Source organism: Chenopodium album, chromosome 20 (genome assembly GCF_948465745.1).
Source record: "Chenopodium album chromosome 20, dcCheAlbu1.1, whole genome shotgun sequence".
NCBI lineage: Eukaryota > Viridiplantae > Streptophyta > Magnoliopsida > Caryophyllales > Amaranthaceae > Chenopodium > Chenopodium album.
This window is the reverse complement of record NC_137853.1, coordinates 36,176,077-36,202,074: the sequence shown is the minus strand read 5'-3', so window position 1 is coordinate 36,202,074 and position 25,998 is coordinate 36,176,077. Positions and strand designations below refer to the sequence as shown.

The 25,998-nt window shown below is 32.1% G+C and overlaps 3 protein-coding genes across 6 annotated transcripts; 2 read left to right on the top strand and 1 right to left on the bottom strand.

Moving 5' to 3' along the window:
• Positions 1-714: 714 nt before the first annotated feature.
• LOC145596627 (uncharacterized) lies at positions 715-2,395 on the bottom strand. The gene is made up of 3 exons (XM_081652835.1): positions 2,260-2,395; positions 1,988-2,123; positions 715-1,528 (listed from the first exon to the last, which is right to left on the bottom strand). The coding sequence occupies exons 1-3, from the start codon at positions 2,393-2,395 to the stop codon at positions 715-717; spliced, it is 1,086 nt and encodes a 361-aa protein (XP_081508961.1).
• A 7,333-nt stretch (positions 2,396-9,728) lies between these two features.
• Positions 9,729-14,527, top strand: LOC145597376 (hydroxyproline O-galactosyltransferase GALT6-like). The gene is made up of 7 exons (XM_081653530.1): positions 9,729-11,096; positions 11,614-11,846; positions 11,925-12,215; positions 12,310-12,438; positions 12,519-12,692; positions 13,659-13,766; positions 13,885-14,527. The coding sequence occupies exons 1-7, from the start codon at positions 10,232-10,234 to the stop codon at positions 14,092-14,094; spliced, it is 2,010 nt and encodes a 669-aa protein (XP_081509656.1). The 5' UTR covers positions 9,729-10,231; the 3' UTR covers positions 14,095-14,527.
• Positions 14,528-17,439: 2,912 nt separating this feature from the next.
• On the top strand, positions 17,440-25,770 carry LOC145597981 (calmodulin calcium-dependent NAD kinase-like). Of its 4 annotated transcripts, none has more exons than XM_081654262.1 (8): positions 17,440-17,864; positions 19,162-19,285; positions 21,302-21,692; positions 22,981-23,208; positions 23,478-23,607; positions 24,463-24,782; positions 24,908-25,052; positions 25,354-25,770. In XM_081654262.1, the coding sequence occupies exons 2-8, from the start codon at positions 19,201-19,203 to the stop codon at positions 25,615-25,617; spliced, it is 1,563 nt and encodes a 520-aa protein (XP_081510388.1). In that variant the 5' UTR covers positions 17,440-17,864; positions 19,162-19,200; the 3' UTR covers positions 25,618-25,770. The 4 variants fall into 4 exon arrangements, with proteins under 4 accessions (XP_081510388.1, XP_081510389.1, XP_081510390.1 ...); XM_081654263.1 differs by lacking the exon at positions 17,440-17,864 and having other exon boundaries at positions 18,949-19,285; positions 21,302-21,525; positions 21,631-21,692; positions 23,475-23,607; positions 25,354-25,769; XM_081654264.1 differs by lacking the exon at positions 17,440-17,864 and having other exon boundaries at positions 18,949-19,285; positions 21,302-21,525; positions 21,631-21,692; positions 25,354-25,767.
• Positions 25,771-25,998: the final 228 nt, after the last annotated feature.

The window sequence follows — 25,998 nt, the reverse complement described above, 5'->3', positions numbered from 1 at the left end:
AGATAACAGTTGAAACAAAATACAGATTATTGAATTCTACGCGATATAAGTTATTCCAACATACAGCAGTAAGCTAGCTAATACCTCTTTTAAACTTTTTTGACTCTCCCTCGTACCAATCTTGATCCATGTTATGTACATCAGTGCATGTAAGATGAAATAACAAATATTGAGGGAATTTGAACAGAAAGGCATGCAATGTGTGCTTGAAATGGGTTAGAGATAAGAACTTAAACCACAATTAGCAATGAAGTAAATAAAAAGTCTCAAAACATAAAGAGAACTGCAGAAGCCTTTATGTTTCATGTTGTGTTCACAATTTCGCATGGAAGCGGTACATCAATGTCCGATTCTAGGGAAAATGTCCCCTTGTCAAATATGTCAATTATTTAGAGACTCGGTATATCTGACACTTGGAAATATACTCAGCATACTCGAAACTTCTAGCCATGTTTGAGCAATATAACTCAGTAAAGTGTGCAAAGTTGATCATACAGAACAGAACTAGTATTGGCATATAACAAATGAAATGAACAAAATTAAAGTTACACTTTTGCAACGTTTAAGTAAATGGTCAGAGTGATGATCTTGCTAATCAGATTTGAAGGCCTGTATAATAATCTCCAACTAAGACATCAATGAATCATAAAGGAAAAGATTAGCAATCATTATTTTCTGGATTCTTATTTAAGGAATAGATGTTATAATCAAGAACTAGTATGATGGTTCTTCCATAAGCCCTGGAAAGCTCAAGAACATGTCGTTTTCTTGATCCAGCATCGCCTCCAAAAATGATGAAGCATCTGAAGAGGCTATTAATGGTGAAGAACCAGCTTGGATTTCCTTACAATCAATCCCTTTATTATCATTAATCAACAAAAACTCTGCCAAATCATTCTCTTCTTGCTCTTGTACCTGACTTTGAGCTGGTTTGAACGCCTCATCTAGGAGAAAATCATGCCAACTAAAACACTCAGGGGACTTGGCCATTTCCCCTGCATTATTATAGCCTGAAGAACAAGCTGATGTTGATGAATTCGACGATGTTTTAGGTGAAGGTAAGCTTAAGAAATCGTAGCTGCTGTTATTGGGTGGTACATTAGTATCGGAATTTGGTCCTTCAGTGACAAGGCTTATGGCTTGCAGTTGAGACAGAAGGTCTAGGGAGTGACTGTTACTGTTATTCGTAGCATAGTTGTTTTGCATAGGTAAGACATTATTATGAGATACTTGTGAATTTGAGAGGAAAGTGTATGAAGGTGTAGTAAAAGAATCTGGTTTCGGAAGGCTGGATGTGTTATTGCTAGCTTTCTTCAAATCCTTTCTGAAAGTTCCGATATACTTTGGGGTGTCAGAAGACCTAGAAACACCACCAATGTTCCCATAATCCGCTAGGATTTGGGAGAATGGCTTATGAGTTATGGGATCAATCCCCATCTCAGTTAGCTTCTTCCTTAACTTGGTATTCCAATGATTCTTTATGTCATTTTCTGTTCTTCCTGGTAGCTGATGCGCTATTAAACCCCACCTAAATGCAACATACATTATATGAGACAAATCTTACAAAAGGGAGAAGGGTGAATGCACAATAGGTGATTTCAAATTTCAAATGTACTTAACCAAGGGCTGATACACAGGCTGATACACATATCGCGAATCAAAATTCACTCTCCAAGGACATTTTTAGGTAGTTTGTGAGATATCTTAGGGCATTTCCTGAACATCCTTAGAAAAAAAGTGGCTTTTTCGGGAGAATAAAGGGTGAGTCCACTCCTAGAGATGGGTCAATCATTTCTCGTGTGTAACCAAACAATGTAACTATGTAAATTTATTTAGCCAATCAAGAAATTACAGATCGAGAACTAGTTATGCATCAAAGTTAGGGAATTGATCACTTACCAAAAGCAATCTGAAGTACTGAGTAACAAGATTATACTGAAACAGATTAAAAATACATTACTCTATATAAAGTGGGAGACGAAGTAACCTGCTACCAACAGCAGCATGAAGCTTGATGATAAGCTCCTCTTCCTGTTGAGTGAAACCCTCATCATGTAGATCAGACTTCGTATAACTATTATTATTCCACCTTAATCTACAATTCTTCCCACATCTTTTTGTCCCTAAAAAGAGAATTTTGCATACAATCAACCAAAACTAATATAAATCAAACTTTTCATACACCATAAATATAAATTATAACATAATCATGCATGTTACACAATATTACAACAATGTGATTATAGCATTGCAAACTACCTGTTTTTCTAGGAACAGAACTCCAATTCGTTGTCCCCTGCTTTGATACATACGCGAATGTAGTACCATCCTTATCTTCACCCCAAGCACCCTTCCTCGCATTTAGTTTGTCACAACATGGAGGAGGTCTTACCATCTTAAGTATATCTTCTTAGCATATAAATAATTATGTTAACTTATATTTGCAAATTAAAAGATCATTATAGGATAAAATGTAAGAAAATAATGAAGGTATAAAGTTTATGCTACAAATGATGTATTTATTTTTTTTTCTTAAGAGAAAAAAATTGGTTAGGAAATGAGTGTAAGAGGAACATAAAATGAAAAAAGCATGAGACTTTTACGATGCATCTCGTCTAAACTAAACTTTCATGATATATGCATTGTAATGAAGATGATCAAGTAAAATGGATGAAATAAATGTTTATAATTTCTTTTATTTTCTCTTTCTAAAATTTGAATTGCATGGCTCTAAGGAAATACAGGTTCAATTTGGGTGACTAATTTGGTTAGAGTTGTAGAATTATACTAATTTAAAATATGTATTTGTTTAGATTTGTTGGTTATTGTGAAAGAGAATGACTTTGATTTGGATTCTAAACAATCATAAACTTATCGCGAACATTATAATGAAATTTTAAAAACTTACTTTAATTCATTAATAAAAACAAGTTTCGGATGAAGAATTAATTGATCCATCCTCCCACCCGACTTGAACACTTTCTCTTATCTCTTCTTGCAAAAAACTGTGAATCTATCAAAAATTGAACCATTATTAGTGATTTTGAGGGAGTAATACTTATTTCATACTAGAAGATGCAATTATTTTGTCCAAAATTGTTCTAAGTTCTTTGATCTTACGTGAAAAACTTTAGTGTAACACATGCATGTTCATTTCAATTAATCCGAGAGTAGTTTGTTGTTTTTTTTAAAAGCTAGCACTCCTATATGGTCAAATAAAGCTTGTTATTATGTTGAAATACTACATATTATTATATTAAAATCTAATGATATATATGCAACTAATAAAATTAGCACTACTGGTCAAACAATATACATTGAAATATTAATCTTACTCTTAAAAATCAAATTTTGAAGTCAAACTATAATCTTGACTTTTTTTTTTGTGGGGGGGGGGGGGGGGTGATCGACATCGCTTGATGCTTATTTAGGACAATGATTTATAATTAATTCCTGAAAATTTCCATAATAATTAGTTGGTCATTACAACTACTAACTACATGTATACTGTACATGGGCAGCAGTCTGAACCCATGTACGATAGATACATATAATATGCATGGGAAAATATGGCTTGGTGTATAATTTAATTAAATATGTTGGCAACTCTGAAAAATTAAGTCCCTTAAAAGCCAAATAATGGTATTACATATACCACATTATTTGGCCGATACAATGCCACATTACACCTACAAAAGTGAGTCAATATTTTAACTTTTGTTTTGCGTCTTTGCCTGCCTATATAGCCTTTGCCGTTAAGGAATCCAATCCTAGAGACTTGAGCCCAAAAAATAATGTTATTTAAAATGCATCACTAAATTGGCTCCTCCAATACTTTATTCAATTTGAATCTAAATTAAATGTAATTTTTCTTACCTACATTGAGCTACATTTGAAACTAGATCAATACTTTCTCTAATTTTATAAGTCTTCTTTATATTTTTTTGGTTAAAGCATGTTTTTATTGATTTATTCTAAATACGCGCGAGTAATTTTTGTGGAAAAAAAAAATTATATTCAAATGTTCATGTGTCAAAACAAAATAATTTTTACAGTTTTTTATAATTTATAAGATCCTTTTAATTAGATCCTTTTAATGTTAACTTTCATAATTATTACATATACACAATCATCTAATGTATTAATGTTTAATGGTGTGTATTAAAAACTAATCAAAAGCAATTAAGTTGAACTTTTAGATTAGGGGGAGTATCTAAATACGGAATATTATCCTTACAAAATCAAACCAAATCAAATCAAACTCTATAGATTGACTACAGCTCTTTACCGCTTCTAATATTCAATAAGATAAGAATCTAAGCTCGAAACTCATTCCTACATAGTATATGTGTATGGCTCATGTATAATCGTATCCCAAATCATCACAACAAATTCATACGTACACATTCATTAAGAAATCTAGCTACAAATTGTAAATTGTGATGATGTAAATTACTGTATTACAAGTACTTCGTATATTCCATCATTCCATGCACAATCCGTAAAAGGATTCATTACAATAAAAAATTATTAAAAGAAACATACATAGGTTAAATTATGATATTCATGTATTCTACAATTGGAATGAATGTTGCAACCCACTTGGACCGATTTTTAGACAATTCAAATAATTATATTCAGCCGTATGCCAACCAACAATTAAATGTTAATATTATATATACTAAAGTTATTAAACCAAATTTTAAGCATATTATTCTGCCCTAATTATTGATGCCCATGTAATCATTTTTAGTGTATGTATTCAGATTATATGTTTGTTGTATATTTCATTTTTGTTTTTATTAATAATTTTAGGTAAGTTGTATACAAGTCCCAGGCATGTGGATAACAACTAAGATGACAAATTTTCGAATTTTTGGACGAAAATATGACATTTATTCTAAGATTTCATTCTCTTGAAATCATCTAATAATGATGATGAGTTCCATATAAGTTTAATACTATATTTTTGGTTGTCAAATGTTAAGGTTTATTTTAATGTTTTGTGCATATAATAATAATCAGGAAAGACTATACTTTTACATGTACATCTCAATTGGTTTACTATAATTGCAATTTAAGGAAATATTAACTAATAATTTGAGATTGTTAATTAAGTCTAAATTGCCTGTATTGTGAAAAGATTAGGCTGTGGGCTGTGTGGCTAAAAAATGAGTTGGATTGATGGGACCATACCCATTATTTTTTATTACTATTGGGTTTGGATGTAGCAAATAGCCAAATAGGTATGGCCTATGGAATAGCTAGTACAATAATTGATAATTGAACCTTTTTTTTTTTTCTTTGACAATGAGATAATTGAACTAGTGCACATAGTTACCGAGTACATAATTTTGAATTTGAGAGTGGGGTAAGTGTCCTGATTTTTAATGCGGGCAACATCTTGGTTTCAGAATCTTGCTCATGAGTGGGAAAAAACATCATACTATGTGCAACTTTAGAATATTATTTCTGAGATATACAAAATTCGAAAGTTGCACATTATACGTAACGGAGGTAGTAAATGAAATAACATTGAAGAAATATACAATTATTAGAATGGCTAATGGCATTGTAAACTAATCAACATTTTGATAAGGAATAATATAATTGTCATCTAATTTAGCTGGTTAATTTTTGGGATTTGATACCTAGAATCTAAGATCAAATCTATGATTTTATTTGCCCATTGCTCTTTCATTTACACCCAAAATACAAGGAATAATAGATCTTCATATTGCTTTCATAAAGAAAAAAGTTGTTTTTGTAAGGTAAATTGAAATACCCTTCAACCAACACCTCTCACAGCCTCACGAGTTAAGTCAGTTTAGCTCCGCAAGTCAATGTTTGAGACTTTGAGAGTAGAAGGGGAGAGACAAGGGAGAAAAAGGTTACACTTGAATGATAATATCTTAAAAAAAAAAAAAAACCTTTTGATATGAGATCATGATAAAATTGCAATGCATGTGTTTTAGGCAAAGCTAGCATTAGGTTGGCCCGTCCAAAGCACAACACATTACTACAGATCAGAGTACAAAGTACCGTATTAAAGTTGAGTTATTTTGGGTTGCATCGATCTATGCCATATTTAGTTAAAAAGGTATGAAATGTAAAAATTACACAGCAAACCACAACAAAATAAGTGAAATATAGCTTACACATGTTTATATACAAGTGGCACAACACATACATACATTCAACACAACTTACATGTGATTATTGGGTTCATGGGTTGAGCCATGGAAGGATGGACCAGCCCTAGCACACAAGCAGCATGAATAACAATACAAATTTGATAAAACTTTGACTTCATTATTTTGACTGTAAAAACAAGCAACCCAAAATGAACATTGTTCGTTCTTTAATTTCATTTATAGTACTCCTAACTTCGTAGGATTTACTAAGAAATAATGTAATCCAATTCTCCAATGTCATCAATGACATAAAGAACCAAACAGGCAAACATATAGTAGCTGGAGAAAACTTTTTTTTTTTTTTTTTTTTTTTTTTTTTTGTGAGGGGAAGCTGGAGAAAACAGTTACATAACTGAAGAGCATTTAAGTCATAATTTCAACTTAACAAAAATGAGGTAATTTTCACTTTCATATACACCAACCAAAAATGAATCTTCCTAATGCTAATCTTTTGATGTGACATTATAATAATTTGCCGTTAATTAGCTCTTAATATTCACATCTCCAACGGTCAATATTGGACCCACTAATTGTCATCTTTAAATTTGTATTGGCCTTTACTATATGCCATGGTCAATTTGGTCATGGTATTACGGACATTATGACCCCTTCGTTTATTAATTATATTTACGTGTTATGAATTTTTCAAATTTTGCATTAATTTTGTGTTGGCTTGCCAAATTTGACCTGATTAATATCATGGGAGTCTTCGTTAATCATGTCTATAATCATATATAGACAGTTGTTAATTTTGTGTTATGTCAAGATTACGTTATGTGCTAATTAACTTTACTTTCATGGAATGAATGATTAGGACCCTATATTCTAGTATTTAAAAAAATATATATATAAATATATATATATATATATATATATATACTTGATTATTTACATGTATGGATTTATAATGATTGAGTAATCCGATGATGTTTTGGTTTAATGGTTAAGACTGAATATCACCCCAATATATATTTTCCTTGTGAATCATTTAGGAAAAAAAAAACGATATAAATGGCTAATCATCATTCATATATCTAACACAGATAGACTCATCATTTTAAATAATGATTCGAATAAGTTAAAAACAAAATATAACCAACTTTCATTGTTTTTTACTTTGCAGTCTGCACAAAATTAAATTAGGTTATATATTGGCATTTAGAAAGTTTTTTAGTGAATAAAAGTTTAAGGAATGAATGTTGTTATTTTACAATATTGTCTTTCAATGTGTGCAAATTAAATGTAACAAGGTTAATGCGAAGTACGGAGTAAAATTTTACAATACATATAATTAAGGGTTCGTTTGGCATCGTTGTGGTTTTCTGTTTTTTGGTTTTTAGGTTTTTTAAAAGTATGTTTATATGTCACATAATGAATCAAATATTATTTAGACTTATTAAATCATGATAATTTTGAAAACTGACAACAGAAAAGTGGAAATACCTTTTTCTTGTTTCCTATTTTTGGATTTTAGTTTTAAAAAAAAAAACAGAAAATTAAAAACCAAAAATGATGTCAAACAAGCCCTAAAGTATTCCCTCCGTGTTTTAATAAAAAAAAAAAAAACGAGATATATTTGACCATTAATATCTTTTTTTTTTGGTAATATCTTTAATTGCGTATTAGTAAAAATTATAAATTATAACTAACTCAATGATATACGGAGTATTATACGAGTATAATACATTAACATGTATTCATTTGATAATACTAAAAAATATTACTACTAAGGGCGTGTTTATATTTACTGAACTGAGCTGAACTGAACTGAACTGAACTGATTGGAACTGAACTGAACTGAATTGAGCTGAAATGAATATTTTATGTGAGAGGGAAATTAAGAGCTGAACTGATTGGAACTGAACTGAACTGAACTGATTGGAGCTGAACTGAACTAAACTGAAATTAAGTAAATGTGAACAGGCCCTAAGTCAAAGAGATTATGTTAATCGTGTACAAGTTAAAATGATACAAATATTAAAGAAGCGGTACCAGTAGCTAATTGTTGTGTGACAAATTTAATTAAGAGATATAAGATTTTTGCATTGCAATTTTGACTATTCTTTTTTTTTTTTTTTTTTTTGAAACAACAATTTTGACTATTCTTGTTTTTTCTTGCATTTAGAAAATCAAAAGAATGTTTTGGTAATTATTTTTATTAGTGTGGAGAAGGACGTCGCTCGCGTCAGTGATCAAGATTTAATAGGATGTTTTGAAGGCATTATGGTGGCTGGTGGACTAGTGGTGTAACAACTATCGATAATTACAAGCCGATAGAAAAGAAAAAACACCAAAAATCAATAGCGTCTATGGATTATTCCATGAAAATTACAGTAAGATATTAGTGTAATTTACGGCATGTAGATGACTTTTGAAGAGGCATTTTGGGTCCAATGGATTATTCTCCCATTGGTTAAAGGAAATAGTACGGGTTCTTAACTTTCAACTAGTGCGTGGCCCGGCCCCGGATTGCTAGTTCGTATTTGTTGGTTTCGAGTTTAAGTCTTACTATAAACATTTTTTAGTTGTCAAACTCAATCATTACATAATGGAAACAAATACTATAATAAAACACCAAGTAACTTATATAAATTAACTATAAGTTTATTAGATAAAAAAAAACACAATTAATAAATGGCTTAGATAGTAAAACTTGTAACTTAAGACTTGTTGGTCTTGAGTTCAAGTTTTAAGCAAAAAAGAACTGAATGAGTATAAATTCATTCCATTTGCCTATTACATAACTTTAGATTACATGAGTATAAATTCATTCCATTTGCCTAATATCCTCTTTTTGTAGAGTTTACAATGAGTTAAAGCGATTATAATAGTGTAGTACATACTGGAAGTACTACATAGGCTTTAACTCACTATAAAGAATTACTTTAATTACAAATTAAACGTGAATATCTCTTATCAAAACTCATCTAAACTTATCGGATTTAATACCAAATCAAAATCGATCCCTCAATCGAATACCATAATCCAATAAAGTTTCAATAAACAAATACTATTACTCAAAGGAGCCTTAAAAAAGCAACATATAAACTAAAGCTGCCTATTACATGCAATTGTTACTTTCCCAAATGCAAAAATAAAGCTTACTAATCCACTAACCCATTACTTCATCTACATACTCTCCACTATATTATGAACATGACTACCATCAAATCTCATAAATTACTCCCACAATCTTTAATTCTTTCATTTTCTCACTAAATTACATTCACTACCCTTAATTAATTACTAACCTTCATAACGGCAATAACTTAATTAATTAATCTGCCCATTCTCTTGTCTTATTACATAAAATTAAGTAAAAATTCAATCTTTAATTCTTTCATTTTCTCACTTAATTACATTCACTACCCTTAATCAATTACTAACCTTCATAACGGCAATAACTAAATTAATTAATCTCCCCATTTCTTTTGTCTTTTTACATAACTTAAGCAAAAATTTAATCATTTAATAATTTTCAAATTTCTTTTTTTTAGTTTTGAAACATTCAAGTTTAAATTTATTTAAGTTGAAAAGTACACCCACCAATATGAGATTCTCTCCTGAAAGTTAGAGAGAGAAAGTGCAGAGAAGAAGAAGAGAGAGAAAAATAGCTGTTGAGGAAGTCGGTCGGTTCATCTCCTTCACTCTCTTTCTCTTCTCCATTTCTTCCTCTTTCTCTCTCTAAATTCTCTTGCATGTTTTCGTCGTTTTCTCTCTCTAAAACCCACCTTTTTTCTTTCTTTTTCTGTGTTCTTGTTGATGACCTAACTCAACTCTCTTTCTCTCTCTAGAAAAAAGCAGTTACTTCTTCTTCTCCCTTAATTTTCAATAACCCCCACTTAATTTCTCACCTCGAGGATTAAAGGGGTTTCAGATTTCATCCCCAATTTCAAAACCCATATCTTAATTTCTCCAGAAAATCCCCAATTTTTCTGGGGTTTTTTTTATTTGTAATTTTGTTTTTTTAGGGTTAGGGTTTTTTTTGTTCTTAATTTGTAGTTGGAAAGCTCATTTTGGGGGAAATTAGTGTAGTTATGAAGAGGGGAGGAGGGAAACTAGAGACATACATGGGAGTAACACGAACTCGATCGGTTCAAATTCTGGCATTACTGGGTTTACTGTACATGATCTTCATGACATTTGAGGTACCCTTTGTTTTCAAAAGCGTTTCACAGGATACTTCTGGCGTTTCATTCCAAAACGACGCGTTTGTGAGACCTCAGCAGCTTGATAGTGAGGAAGAATTGCAGGAGAAAGAAGCTCCGATCCGACCGTTGAAAGAGCCGTTAAGGGCTTCATCAGTTTCTCCGAAACCTCAGCGTCAAATGAGGGAGTATAAAACACTTTCTGGGTTGATTTTTGATTGGAGAGCTTTAGATAGCACTGAAAAGGATGGATTTTCTGGGTTGCATAAATCTGCAATTACTGCATTTCAGTTGGGGGAGAAGCTTTGGGAGGATCTCAAGTCAGGGAAGATAAGAATCGATGTCGAAAAGGCGGCTGAGAATCGGACCGAGACATCGTGCCCGAACTCGGTTTCGCTATCTGGTGATGAATTTACAAAGAAAGGGAAAGTAATGGTGTTGCCCTGTGGGTTGACATTGGGGTCTCACATTACTCTGGTGGGTAAACCAAGGATAGCTCATGCTGAACATGATCCAAAGATATCATTGTTGAAAGATGGTGATCAAAGTTTGATGGTTTCACAATTTATGTTGGAATTAATTGGGTTAAAAACTGTTGATGGTGAAGACCCTCCAAGGGTTTTGCATTATAATCCTAGGTTGAAAGGAGATTGGAGTGGGAAACCTGTAATTGAGCAGAATACCTGTTATAGACAGCAATGGGGAACTTCTGTTCGTTGTGAAGGGTGGAAATCTAGGCCTGATGAAGAGACTGGTGAGTTTTTAAAGATCTAATCTTTGTTAATATGATTTTGATTAATTTGTACATTGGATTATGCTTGCTTGGATTGGTTGAAGCTGGCAAAAGGGATTGTCTTTTTTTAGTTGTTGGATTGAATTTTGAATTATACTTTTGGTTTAGATAAAATGGGTGGAGTTAATTGTGATTTTTGGTGAATTAAGACTGGTGTTGACTTAAAAATAAAGGTGGATTTTTGTGATGTTTTGTCCTAGATATATGTTGGCTGTTGGATGAATGAGAATGAATGATATATTCTAGGATTAGCTCCCTGTTGGATACATTAGAGTGTTGGGTTTAGCTCTCATTGTTGCATGTTGTAACAACAAAGTAAAAATGTAGTGGTTGAGGCTCGAGGGACATGGGTGTGAAGGCTTGGGCTGTGTCACAAATTCAGTTTTATATCTGTGTGTGATATCGGTGTTATCAAGCTTTGATTACTGATATTTTGATTCTAGTACTGACTTAATTATGTGCTTCTTGGTCTTTATAGTTGATGGGCTGATTAAGTGTGAGAAATGGATCCGAGATGATGATAGTAATACTGAAGAATCCAGGGCAACATGGTGGTTTAGTCGGCTGTTGAGCAGACCAAAGAAGGTGACAGTAGATTGGCCATTTCCTTTTGCTGAGGATAAGCTGTTTGTTATGACTGTCAGTGCTGGATTGGAAGGTTATCATGTCAATGTGGATGGAAGGCATGTCACATCCTTTCCTTACCGAACGGTGAGTAAATTCCTTGAATCTGTGTAAAGATATTCTGCTGTTGTGCTTCTTCTGATATTGATTCCCCAATGTTTCTAGGGCTTTTCACTTGAAGATGCAACTGGGTTGACATTGAAAGGAGACATTGATACTCATTCTGTGTTTGCTGCTTCTTTGCCATCATCACATCCTAGTTATGCTCCACAGAGACATCTTGAGTTCTCTGATAGATGGCAAGCTCCACCTCTCCCTAGCGGCCCTGTGGAGCTTTTCATTGGCATTCTTTCTGCAGGCAACCATTTCGCCGAAAGGATGGCTGTGAGAAAATCTTGGATGCAGCATAGGTTAATTAAGAATTCCAAAGTGGTAGCCCGCTTTTTTGTAGCATTGGTAAGTGGAGACTATGTGTAAAAATGGTTCTTTGTATAAAAGTGTGTTATTGAGTGAGCCTGTGTGCTAACTTGACTCTGATTTTTTCTTTCAGCATGGGAGGAAGGAAGTCAATGTAGAGTTGAAGAAAGAGGCGGAGTTTTTTGGTGACATTGTTATTGTTCCTTACATGGATAGCTATGACCTTGTTGTTGTGAAAACTGTAGCTATTTGTGAATATGGGGTGAGTGTTCCTACACGGTTTAGCTTCTCTCATTCCTAGTTGCAATGCAACTTTAAATGACAACCTCCTTTTGTTAACAGGTACGCACTGTCGCTGCAAAGCACATTATGAAGTGTGATGATGATACCTTTGTTCGAGTTGATGCGGTTATTAAGGAAGCAAACAAGATTCCCGAGGGTAGCAGCTTGTATGTGGGTAACATCAATTACTATCACAAGCCTTTGCGCAGTGGTAAATGGTCTGTCACATATGAGGTATGACTTGGGACCGTGCTGCCCCAACTGAAATGATAATTAGGTCTTGTGCTTACTAGTGTCTTCTCTAAGTTTGTGTGAATCTTGCTGCTGGTTATGCTACTATTAGTTTGTGTTCTTTTTTTGTTTTTAAATACGGATTATCTTCCTATAGAGCCTCTATTTTGACCAGTTGTTCATCAGAAATATATGAATTTCAATATATTTTGGTGGGTAGTTATGCTTGACCAATATGTGTGCTATCAGAAGCTGAGATGCTTTCTTCAAAACTTTCGCTGGTAGAGCATCTCCATTCCTGTTTGTTTGCTAGTTTAGTCATTATCAGGCATTTTGAACATATTCAGTTGGAAGTATGTTGATGATTTGATACTGTGACTATGTTAGTGACTTTTAACTGAATTTTACATTAATAATCGCTTTAGTAATATATGTCATTAGCTATATTATATGGAGTGTTATGTGCTGTGTTTTGATGTGTGTTATCTCTGTGTTCCTAATCATCGTTCATGACGTAGTCCAATTATTAGTATTCTCTGCGATATGGCTTCAAGTTTAAACTTTGTGCTTTTATATTTGCATGATTTTGGAGACGCTCATCTTTTGCTCATAATTGTTCACTAATTTGATTGAACATGAATTGTTCCCATGAATCACCTTGTGGACCCAGCAAGAAAATAGTGCATATAATGGAACCTGAACAGTGGCTGCAAAGTCCTAGAGTGTCATCATGGCAATATCTGGTTTATGCCCACCTTCTATATTGTGGTGGGAGAGAGGGGTGGGGGTGGTGTTGTTGTGAAGACTAAAGAGTGGTCCCTGTTACAAGTCGTCTTGCCAATAAGGTCAAGGATGTTGATCGTTATGTCTTGTGTTCTAATATGAGTGCTGGTTATGAATTGTCAATATCCCGGTAATTAGCAGAATTGAGGGAAAGTATCTCACTTTTTGTTCCCGTATTATCTTCAGGAGTGGCCAGAGGAAGATTATCCACCTTATGCCAACGGACCAGGTTACATTTTGTCATCAGATGTCGCAAACTTCATTGTTTCCGAGTTTGAGAAACATAAATTAAGGGTAAGATACTCATCTAAATTAGAAAGAAGAGAGGAAAATAAAAAGATATTTTGTTATATTGAGATTAAAAACCCAATCTTTGTTAAAAATCTGAGTTGTTATTATTCATCTCTTGCAGTTGTTTAAGATGGAAGATGTGAGTGTTGGAATGTGGGTGGAAAATTTCAACAGCACAAAACCAGTGGAATACGTTCACAGCCTCAAGTTCTGTCAGTTTGGATGTATAGAAGATTATTACACTGCTCATTACCAATCTCCGAAACAGATGATCTGTCTATGGAACAAGTTGCAACAGCTAGGCCGCCCAGTTTGCTGTAACATGAGATGATAGTTAGTGATTAACAGGGAAGCCAGCTGCCCTGTTCGCTGATCGTCGAATAGATAGCAGATTTTTGAAGCCAAATATCAGTTTCCCTTTTTTGTAAATTCTGCAAAAGGTCCTTCTTAGGTTGTTCTCTAGGACCATATAGGTGTCTAGTTCCAGATTCATTCATTATTTTCCCCACTTTTCCTCCTTTCCTTTCCTCTTACCATTATTCTAGTTTTTGTACCTTGGTCGAGTCGAGCCGTGATGATGATGATGAGAAATATGCACCCCTGGTGAACAGCCTTATCCAGTTGGAAGGTTTTGTAATCTAATGTAGAGAAGAAAAAACAGTACAGTGGAAATGAATCCTCAACTTTCCAGATACTGATCAGGTGTATATCTATAAATTATGATTGGATATGGAACCATCCTATGGTTATTCAATTAGAAGCTACTCTCTCACATTATCTTTTAATTTTCTACTTAATTTGGCTAAGTGAGAAAGGCCATGAGAGGGAGTTGGTGGTTTATATGGCAAAATTAGTAACCACCATATTATTCTTTTAATCATTTTTAGCTGTATATCCATTCTCGTTTCGCCCTATTTTTTTTTTTATTGGTTCGTCCTTTTAAGTTTGTCTCATACTCTAGTAAATGATTATTATAGACGATTGCAAAGTATCATACTCTGTATTTATCATATTTCCTCCATTTCATTCCGGTACACTAGTTTTGATTTTAAATGTGTAAAAGTTAAATGTTTGTAGTTAAAAATAAAAATAAAATAAAATAAAATAAAATAAACTCTATAATACCTATTCAACCAAATAACACCCTTCATGATAAAATGTGGGAAGGAAAAAAAAAAAAAGTGAAATGTATCAATTATTTTAGGGCGAAGAGAGTATTTAATTCCTTTATTTACCTTTCAATAACTCTTCTCATCCACCGCGACCACCGGCCAAGGCCAACAAAAGAGCGGAGAAAGTATTACTTCTTCATATTAACAATTTTATAGTCATTGTTGTTTAAAGTAAAAGAAAAATAAAAGATCGAACGACAAAGGTGGTGTGTAACTTAAACTTCCGACTAGTTGTTCATGAAAAGATCGTAAGTTGCACATGAATATGTCCCATTAATAATGAATAATACTACTATGTATGTGCTCTACTTTGGGAACATGGAGACGTATTAACCTCTTTGGAACTATAAAGCGGTTTGTTCTCGAATGGTATAATGGTTCTTACTAGAGGCTATCACTTTGAAGTGTTACAAGAAAAGTATAAATCAAAGCTTTTGTAAATGCCCGATTTGTTTGTTGATATATTCACTGCTATTTAGGGTAAACGATTATTTGGCTAAATGATAGTCACCTAATAATAAGGTAAAATAAAGAGAAAAAAGGGGTCTATCTTGGCATATTTGGCCTTTCTACTTCAATAAGCAAAGTATAAATGAAATTTTATTTGACTAATTTTTAGATACTTATTTAGACCTTTTTTCTAAAATGGAAAAAGTAGGTATAAGTGTATAACTGATACAGTGATAGTAATTATATGAGGGTGAGACGGTGAGTGTATAGAAATATAGAATGATAATGTGAAATCGACGGTAATATAATGTTAAATTTGTAATATTTTTTTTCCTTTGTATATTATACAAAGTAAAATTTTCATCCTTATCTCCATCACCCTAAGCGAATATTAGATTTTCCCTACTCTTACCGTGTATAAAGTTATCCTTATCATCCCTCCTTATCCCCTAACAAACATCAACGTAACAACTAAGCAATATTATTACTATTTTAGGACAGAGCGAGTAAATAATGTTGTATAAGTTGCAAGACTATAGCAATAGCAAATACCATTCATGGGGAATGACTAGTCTAAACAAACAAAGAAATCTTGGAAATTCATATATAAGTTGTAAGTTTTGACACCATTCACGCTTCACGCTTCACGCTTTCATTTCTTGTCATCATATTAGCGTCTTTTATGTAACAGTTGAAATTAGCCTCACACTTTTTTGTAATCTTTTCATTGTTTTTGATTCGTGAATTATGGGTTTGATGTGGCTTTATTTCGTCTCTACCTTTTTTTGTGTGGTTTTTAGGTTGTTTTGGTACTCATTTTGGGTGTTCTTGTTGATTGTTTTTGTTTTGAAGTAATGAAAATTATCTTAATGAAATATGGTGATTTTTTCCTAACATAGGTGGGTAGTGGCTAACTGGCTATGTGTTGGAGTTCCACCAAATTAAATAATCGGGGTGGATCGGTTGGTGAGACCATCTATCTCTGTTTAACTGCGAGCAAGGTTCGACTTTCGTTTGGCTCATTACTCCCTTCCTAATGTTTAAAGTAAATGATATAAAAATTTGTTAACATTAAAAGATGGAAATTATATTTTGGTTGAAGAGATTATAGTAACAATAAAAAAATACAATAATAATTTTAATTTTAATCTTCCAAATCGAAGTAAGAAAACCACACATAAAATCCGCAATGTAGATGTTTTGTGACGTACTACATACCCTGAATTAATCTTTTTAATAGCAGCAATTATGATAAAAACCATCAAGGTTCTTGGCATCAATGTAGATGCTAGCTATTGGTTTTCCCTAAATCACAATACCCTATGAGCCATAGAGTCACAAAGAGTACTGATATAGAAGCTACAAGTTTAAACAATATTAACGGGTTCCAGCTATCACATTTCAAGACTTAAACAATTAAACTAGTTAACGCCCACTCTTGCATCTACATTGATGGATTAAGCCAGATCATTTACTATTAATTCAAAACCTATCTCTTTACACGACTTTATTGTTTGAGTATTATAAAAAAAATTGGATAGGAATGGGCTTACTTCTCTTGTTGTATTGTAGCTCATTCATGTAACCTTGAAAATTGAGTGTGTGTTTATGGTAGAAGCAATATGCACCTTACAATTTACGTGCTAGAAGATGTCCATTATTAAATGAGTATGGGCTTAGGACACAAAAAGGGCCCATCTTAACATAAAAAGGGAGATGAAGGCCCATATATGTAATCCAATTCCAAGCCCATCCCTCAGCTACTAGCTGGTTTTAGAATTTTTTTCAAATAAACATTTTGTTCCAATATAAGTACTTCTTAAGGTCATCTTATGAACTTTGAAGATTTTTTTATGAGCTAAAAGTTTCACACACACACACTAAACATGTGAGCACACAATATTATAGATGACTAACCAAGTGTGTGGTTCATGTCATATCCTATCGATGCCATTCGATTTATATATGTTTATTTAATTTCGGTTCAAATTCAAGTCTATTATCAATTAATTTATCATGATTATGGATTGTATTAATTTTCTCTTCATCTAGGTCAAAATTGGGTTATTTAGTTTCAGGTAGAGTTCGAGTCAAAGGTTGAATGGTACGGTGGAGCAAACCAACACTTAGCCACAATTAGCTAGATAATAGCAATGCATGATGAAAAGTTTGTTAGAGTGAATTCGGCTAAAGTGGAGACGTTCCACGAGATGAATGTTCATGAAATGAGTGGATTTTGGAGAAGGGTTAACAAATTTGAGTCTTTCCTTTAGTAATCTCAATTAGAAACCATTCAAAATTGAAAGGAAGAGATAAAGTTATGGCAATTTTGAAAGATGAAGGAAATAAAGGAGAAGCACAAATTTGTAACAAGGAGAAGATTTTGTATCTTGTGGAAAGATGGTGGAAATCTAGTGCTTTTATCTTCGCAAAATAGTGCATACAAATTGCAAACAACAAATTGTGGATTTCAATTAAGGTAATTAATTTTAAATTTGGTACTCAAGTTCGTTACTTTGTTTTTCCTAAGTTCTACTCATTTACTATTTATGTGGCCTGGTTAGATTTTTTTTTAATTTTATGTGTTAAAAGAAATTGTGTGGCAGATAAAAAACTTATAGATTTATGTTGAAGAACTTCAACTTGTACTGGTGTTAGACAAATGTATAATATTAATCAACTCTAGTCCCTCTCCGGCTCTCCCTTTATTGGCTATATATTTCATAATCCATTTACTATTCATGCGACACCATTGTTGGTGATTTAAATCTATGATCTATATACGTAATCTATGATTTTATACTAGATCAAATAGTACGAGTCCAAATTTAATTAGACGTCAATATGATTAATCTTTTTCCATGTTATTTCCTAAACTCGTTATACTAACTACTTCAATTTTGGGTCGCTTTAAGGTAGAGTTGATTTTCTTGGACATCTATGTGATCAAGGAGTCAATGACGACATATATTTTGTCCATACATAACATCCTAAATGTAAACATGATTAATGACCTCTATTTTGGCCAAACATAAACAAATAATGAAGTACATCTTCCATCCAAGAGAACCGTATTTAACTCGGATTATTCTCCTAATCCTCTTAATTAGACTTTTCTTAAGTCTTTTTCTATCCCTTACCATTTCTCCACCATAAAGATTCCTTAATAATTCTATAATTCAAGCTCTAACTCTCTAAGCTCCCACACATAACATACCCGAACAACATACTCCTTTCTTCCCTTTTTGTTTGCCCTATAAAAATAAATTAATTTTTTAAGAGTACTGGAGAGAAAAGGGGTGACCAATTGATCTACGTAGGATACGATTACAGTCTCATAAGACTATTTGAGACGAACTAAAAACAAAAACAAGACACACGTTAAGAGACAGACAAATTGACGGAAGGTAAATAAATAAACAAGAATGAAAACGATAGTACTTACTCCATATATTTTATGATTCCACAAAATTATGAGTTAGTGGCAGTCCACCACGTTATATATATATAATATATTATATCAATGTTGAGATTGTTCACCCTTGTCACATTATATTAAAAAAAAACACCATTACAACAACCAAACACTACCATAATATAAAAATATCATCTTAAACCATTGACTTTATTCTATATTTTCTTTCTATTTCATTAAATCTTCTTCAAATCGATCATCATCTTATTCTTTCTCTCTCATAAAGTTTGCTGGTTATGAACATTTAAGTTTGTTTCTCTCTCTAAAATTTTAGTGACCTGTTTGGTTGCTGATTAAACAGAAGAAGAAGAAGAAAAAGAAGGTTAGTTTGGTAACTTACATGGATCAAAAGCTAGTTCCACAGTTGCATAAAGCTGAGTCAAGTAGCAGACATGGAAGGCTTGAGAGATTCTCCCATTATGTTGGTAATTATTTTTAATTAATCTTTACCTTAATCTTACTTTTTCAATCTTTTTGTTCTTCTTAGCTTTTTGTGGTTGGTTCCTCTCTTAATTTGTTTTTTTTTTTTTTTTTTTTTTTTTTTTTTTTTTTTTTTTTTTGACAACTCTCTTAATTTGTTAATTAACTTTTATTATGATTATTGATTATGGTGGAATGAAATGTGTACATGTTCTTTTAAATTTAACTTTAATTTCTTCTTATGTCAACTTGTTTATAAAATAATGTATAGTAAAGATGAAATTATATAAGCTATACATATTTTTGCCATTAATAGAAAGGGGGAGTTTTTGGAAAGAAAATGCACTTTTATCTTTTATCATTTATTTAAGGGGTGGTTGCTTTCAAAAAAAAAAATTATTTAAGGGGTGGTTCATCTATAATAAAATAAATTGAATAATGAATCATAGAGCAAAGTAAAGATTGATAATTATAATACGACGAGTGATTTTGTCGTGTATACATTACTTGAACAATATTTAATTTGGTTAGGATCTTATGAAACGTTTAAATTTGGATGCAAAGAAGATTAAGTATGTGAAGCTTAGTTTCATATGAAATGATCTTGTAATATTTTGATGAACATGAATGGTTTTTGCATAGCATATACCTAATTCGTGTTAGGTATATGCTATAAAGGTAAATTAAAAAAAAAAGTGTTAATTGCTTTTAATGTTAAATTACATAGCCATTGTGAGATTGACTTGAGCAAGACTTCATTGTGAGATTGGTTTGAGCAAGACTTTAAAAAAAAAAAAAAAAAGAGGGGTATGGTAAATAATATCCAGTTAGATAGAATCAAACAAATTAAAGGATCGGAGTAATACACACTGGCACTGAAAACTTTAGCAAAAGTATCTTTATTCTACTGTTTTTGCAAATATAGGAAAGGTTGCTATCAATTCTTCGTAAGAAAATTTAGGAAATAATGAAGTACAAAAAAAAAAGGAAAAAAAAAAAGTAGAACTAGCTGTAATTAGTAACACTGTGCTTGATTAAGAACGTGAATTATGGAGATTTGAGGCAGAAAAAAGGACCTACTTTGAAAAGAGTTGAGGATAAACCATAATAAAGTCAATTTGGCATTACTATACAATCATAGTACAATTAATGAATCCTCATTTATTACTTATGAAATATATGGATTCAAGAAGATAATGTTTTTGTTTTTTAAAAGTAATACTCGTAGTATGTTATGATTGTCCACCAATTTTAGAAAGCTAAATTAACACACACCCTAACACCATGTAACCGATTTAAATTTACTCCTGTCAAAAATTACTGTAATTTTTTGCCTTCGTAGAAGTAACTTTTATAGCTGTGTCAAAAAATAAAAAAAATAAAAAATTTAAAAAAAATAAATAAATAAATAATAATAATAATAAATAAATAAACAAACACTTTTATAGCAACCCCAATTTAGTATATTAAAGAAATGTACCTTTCTTCTGTTCCCAAATGTCATTCTCTTTTAAATTCTAACAAAATTTAAAATTCTTTAATTTCACTTGGCAAATATTCCAACAAACCTGCCATGTCTTAATATCATTTTCTTACAAATTCTTTGCTAGAACATCAATTCAAAGGCAAGTGTTTATATTAATAATATATATCGTGCTCTTTTAATTGATTATAAAATACTTTGTATATATATAATAAGAATCCATACAATAAAATAAATTGACGTGCATTTGCACGGCACAATACATATACATACCTAATTATAGATGATGATGATTACACCCAATAACAACAATAGCTTTTATTAGTTTAAAGGACATATATATTAGCATTTGGAAATTCAATGTTACTTCATGTAATCATGTTCAAACTTGGGACAATTATACGTAGTATATATTTTCTGACTTCTACCTCTTAATTAATCGGATCATTATTCTATATACTTTTATTATTTTTTTCGTAATATGGAGTACTACATATAGCATTATTCTTATATTTATCGTACATTGACATATTTGTAGCAAGACAAATTGGGTTTGACGATCCAAACGAGTGCCCTCAGTTGTGCAAGTTGGCAAATGACTATTTGAAGAAAACAGATGGAAGTGAAAGTTTTATCTATGAATATTTCTCCAATGAACCAGATGCTGAATCTCTTTATGTCAAATTAATTGAAGAATTTGATAAATGCATTCTTAGTTATTTTTCTTTTCATTGGAGCCAAACACCTTCAATGATCAGTCAGGTGAATTTCCCTTTTTTAACCATCACCTCCGCCCTAATTTGCTTTCGAAAAAATTCTAGATTTTTATGTTGTTTTGCTAAATTAATTAACTTATTTAAATTGAAGGTCTTGGGAAATAATGATCATGAGAAGAAAAGATTCAAGGACCTTGTGATGGCAGCTACAAGGTTAGTCCTCATAATTCTAAACATTTAAAATAAAATCCTTAGGTTTAATAAAAACAAGTTACATGTGATTTATGATATCAAATCTTGTTAATTATGACTATTATTGTTAGATCTTTGTATAACTGTATAATAATACTTGGTATTTTTAACCACTAAATCAAATGTGAATATTTATTTAAAATATATATGGTTGTCATAATATATAATCGAAGAGGATAAAACAAAAAAAGGGGGAATATTGGCTGAGCAATTATATCATGCATGACTACTTACCTACTGACTACAGTTCTATCATCCGCACGAATCATGAGTTCAGAAACTAATAATGCCACAATTATTTATCAGTATTAATAGTTTCACCAGACGACCAAGTGGTGACTACTAATATTATTTTTAATTTTTGTCAATTACGAACTATATGTTGAAGATTGAGGACTTGTGCATTATTAGGACAAAAAAAATGTAATACGTATATAAAATGGAGGAAATATTTATTCAATGGGTAACGGTTCTTCTAATTTATATCACATACTTATTGGTTGTTACACCAGCTTATTTTCCTAGTTATTTTGGAGTTGTGGTGCATAATTTTAGTCCTTTGTCACGTCTCACGTGTGAAACCATTGAACAAAAAGATAAAGACTCATCGCAAGCGACGAACAAATTGTTTGTAAAATCAACTTAGAAGCCTGTTGTTGAAAATTTATTATGTTTGCTTCATTAGTTCCTCATTTGTGGTTAATTAGTTTCTCCAAAGTCAAAATATTATATGATTACGTACGTAGTTAGTGGTAGACCGCTCAATTAGTTCACATCAATTACGAGGAAATTTGTCAATAATTTAGTGCTCTACTTGTTAGCAACTTAATTAGCACTAACAATCAAATGTAGACTTTGTATGAAAGATTAGATTCTTCCTTTTCTTTAGTTCATGTTTGCATTACTTTTAGTTAACTTGAAATCTTATGTGTAAATTGTACTTTTTGAATTGACTTAATTAATGGACGTGATATTGTTGAGGATTGACTCACATAAAACATGACTTTAAGAAATTTTAAATTATTATCCTAGTTTGTACTCATTAATTCTGATCCAAAATACAAGCTAAGTTGTCTTAAAAATTGACAAACAATTTTTTAAAAATAGAAAAATTAGTGTAACTTTGTGACGTTATAATTAATTTTATTTTTCAAACAAATTAAAAATAAAAGTGTTAGATTATGTATCAAAGATATTTGTATTACATGTTTAACTAAAATAGCTAGGTACATTATTGTTACACATACAGAAAACAAAGATTCGATAGGGTGATACATAGTTTGAAGGTGACACGAGTGTTTGCAACATTAGTTGAGGAGATGAAGGCGATAGGTGGGATATCTAACGGTAGCAATGGAGAATCGTGTACGGAGGTGATGGTGCCGGTGGCTCATAACAAGAGAAGTCCGGTACTCCTACTCATGGGTGGTGGAATGGGTGCCGGCAAGAGCACTGTCCTCAAAGACATCCTCAAAGAGTAATTTCATCCTCCTTTTTCTTTATTTTCTCTTATGACTTTCTTCTAGCTAGGTTATTTGGTAAAATCTAATTAATTGCATCACCTAAGTTAGTTGTACATTTAAATGTTTACACGCTGAGCACTTAATTTAATTATGTCAAAGTCTCTTCAAGGACAACAAATTAATAATGATTTACTAGCTAGTTGGCTTCTTTTAGTGTAACAATTTGTTTAAATTATCATAAATAATGCTTGCTAAGAAAGATATGAAATTGTTGTTGTAGCAGGCCATTTTGGTCAGGAGTTGGGGCAAATGCGGTAATAGTGGAAGCAGATGCTTTTAAAGAGACAGATGTCATTTACAGAGCCCTTAGTTCTAGTGGTCATCATGGTGATATGCTTCAAACTGCTGAATTGGTAATCACTCATATTATTCTCACATTAGATATTTTCTTTGTCTCGTAAAGATCGTGTCGTTTTCTTTTTTAGTATGCATTTGTTCCTTTAAAGTTGTCTTATATTATTACTGGTCGTATGTAGGTATCATTAATTTACTCTCACAGTATAATTATTTTTAATGGGTATTCATTAGAGATATTTACTAGGGTTCAAATGTCGGTGACCAACTTTTAAAAGTTACATAGTACTGACAACTGGAAAACTACATTTGTTGGCCATTCAAAACAATTGATTTTGTGAATGGATGTGACTACTAGATTACCTAAAATATTTGATGCTTAGACCATGATTTCGTTAATTTAAACGGAGATTTGGCCATGATCTTGCTATGGAATAATTATTGGATCTAGATTTTGTCAATGAAGTTGTTTGTTGTTACGTGAAACCACTCATAGTGTAACATGTCATCGTGCAATCAAATAAACTTTTACAAGAATTATGCATTAAAAGAAAAAAAAAAAGTACTTAATAACAACAATTCTATTCATATTTTATAAGAATATTCTTCTTTCTCTAATAGAGCCATGTACGTGTAGGGGGAAATCGAGGAGTGCACAGCTTTTCTAGTTTGGATCGAATAAAACTGAAACTAAATCGAGATTAATGACTTATCTGACTTGAACTTATTGGATAGATAAGATTACATCTAAATTGAACTTATCTGACTCAAAAAACTAATTCACTGTTACTTGTCATGTATGTATGTGTTATGTCAATTCAATTTGGTCCGATCCATTTAATTTCTATGATTTAAATTCTCGTTTTGATATAGAGAGACTAATGCTGATTATGCATCTCGATGATTTAAAATAGGTACATCAATCATCAACAGATGCAGCACAATCGTTGCTAGTAACAGCCTTAAATGAAGGAAGGGATGTGATAATGGACGGGACATTAGCATGGATGCCCTTTGTGGAACAAACAATAGAAATGGCTCGTAACGTTCACAAGACTAGGTATCGAATGGGACTTGGTTACAAGGAAGCAGAAGATGGTACCACTATAGAGAATTATTGGGAACAAGTGGAAGATGATGCTCATTCAAAACAAGTAAAGGGCCGGAAGCCCTACAGAATTGAGCTTGTTGGTGTTGTTTGTGATGCTTATCTTGCCGTTGTAAGAGGCATCAGGTAAACGTTACATTATCCCTCCGTTTTTTTTTTTAAAAAAAAAGCTTGATATATACTTTGGTTGTTGTATATCTTATTTTGCTTGGTGCTCGTAAACTAATGAATGAATGAAATGGATGAAACAGGAGAGCAATAATGGTTGGAAGGGCAGTGAGGGTACAGTCACAGCTAAAGTCTCACAAGAGATTTGCAAGTGCTTTTCCAATATATTGTGAGCTTGTTGACAATGCTAGGCTTTATTGCACCAACGCCGTATGTGGTCCGCCCAGGGTAATTTCTTCTCCCTTCACTAATTACCCCCCTTAAACATATACAAGTAAAACAGACATGTCATTTACAATTGGTGTGTCATATAATATTAACACGTTTACATATTACATCATCTTAGATGTAAAAGACGGAGGTGTCAATACAAAAATAACGCGTCTTAATATCACATCTTAGACCATGTTGTAGCATAATTGACTAGTTGTAAATAAAGGTGTATAATTAATAGGGTGACATCACTAGTTAATGGTAGAAACCTTAGTACAAAATTTGACTGATGGTAATTGGATTCAATGATGTGCAGTTGATAGGATGGAAGGATGGACACAGCAGACTATTAGTGGATGTGGAAGAAATCAATTGTCTCGACATATTGGGTAGCCTAAATGACGAAGCTGAGTCAATTTACGAACTTCACACGGATCAAAGCCCACTTTCACATGAGGGCTCAGCCTGGAAAGAAATGATCTTATCACCTTTAAGGCCCAATATTCAGAAGGATCTCAAGACTGCCATTTTTAACTGTGAACATGCTGCTATTCGTAACTGTGAAATTGCTGTAGCCTAATTTGCATTGGCTTGGCCCACCTAATTTTTTCAGGATCTTTTTTTTTTTAAATTCTTCTGGATTCTACTTTTGTTATCCTTCCCCCATTTCAAACTTTACTGGGTAACCAGGATTACAAAATTTGAAATTATGATCCTTACCAAGTAAGGATTAATTTGATGCAAATCTCAAACTTGTCTCGAATTCTAATTGAATCTGTGTTTTTAGCCAAAGTTTTGTCCTTCATATTCAAATTCTACAAATTTGGTAAATATCAAAATGCAATTGCAAAAATTCAAAATTTCCCTAATATGAAAACTTTTATGATTATGATTACCAAAAATTCAAAATTTTGAAAATTTTAACTTTCAATGAAATTGAGCCTAAAACAAAAAATTTTAA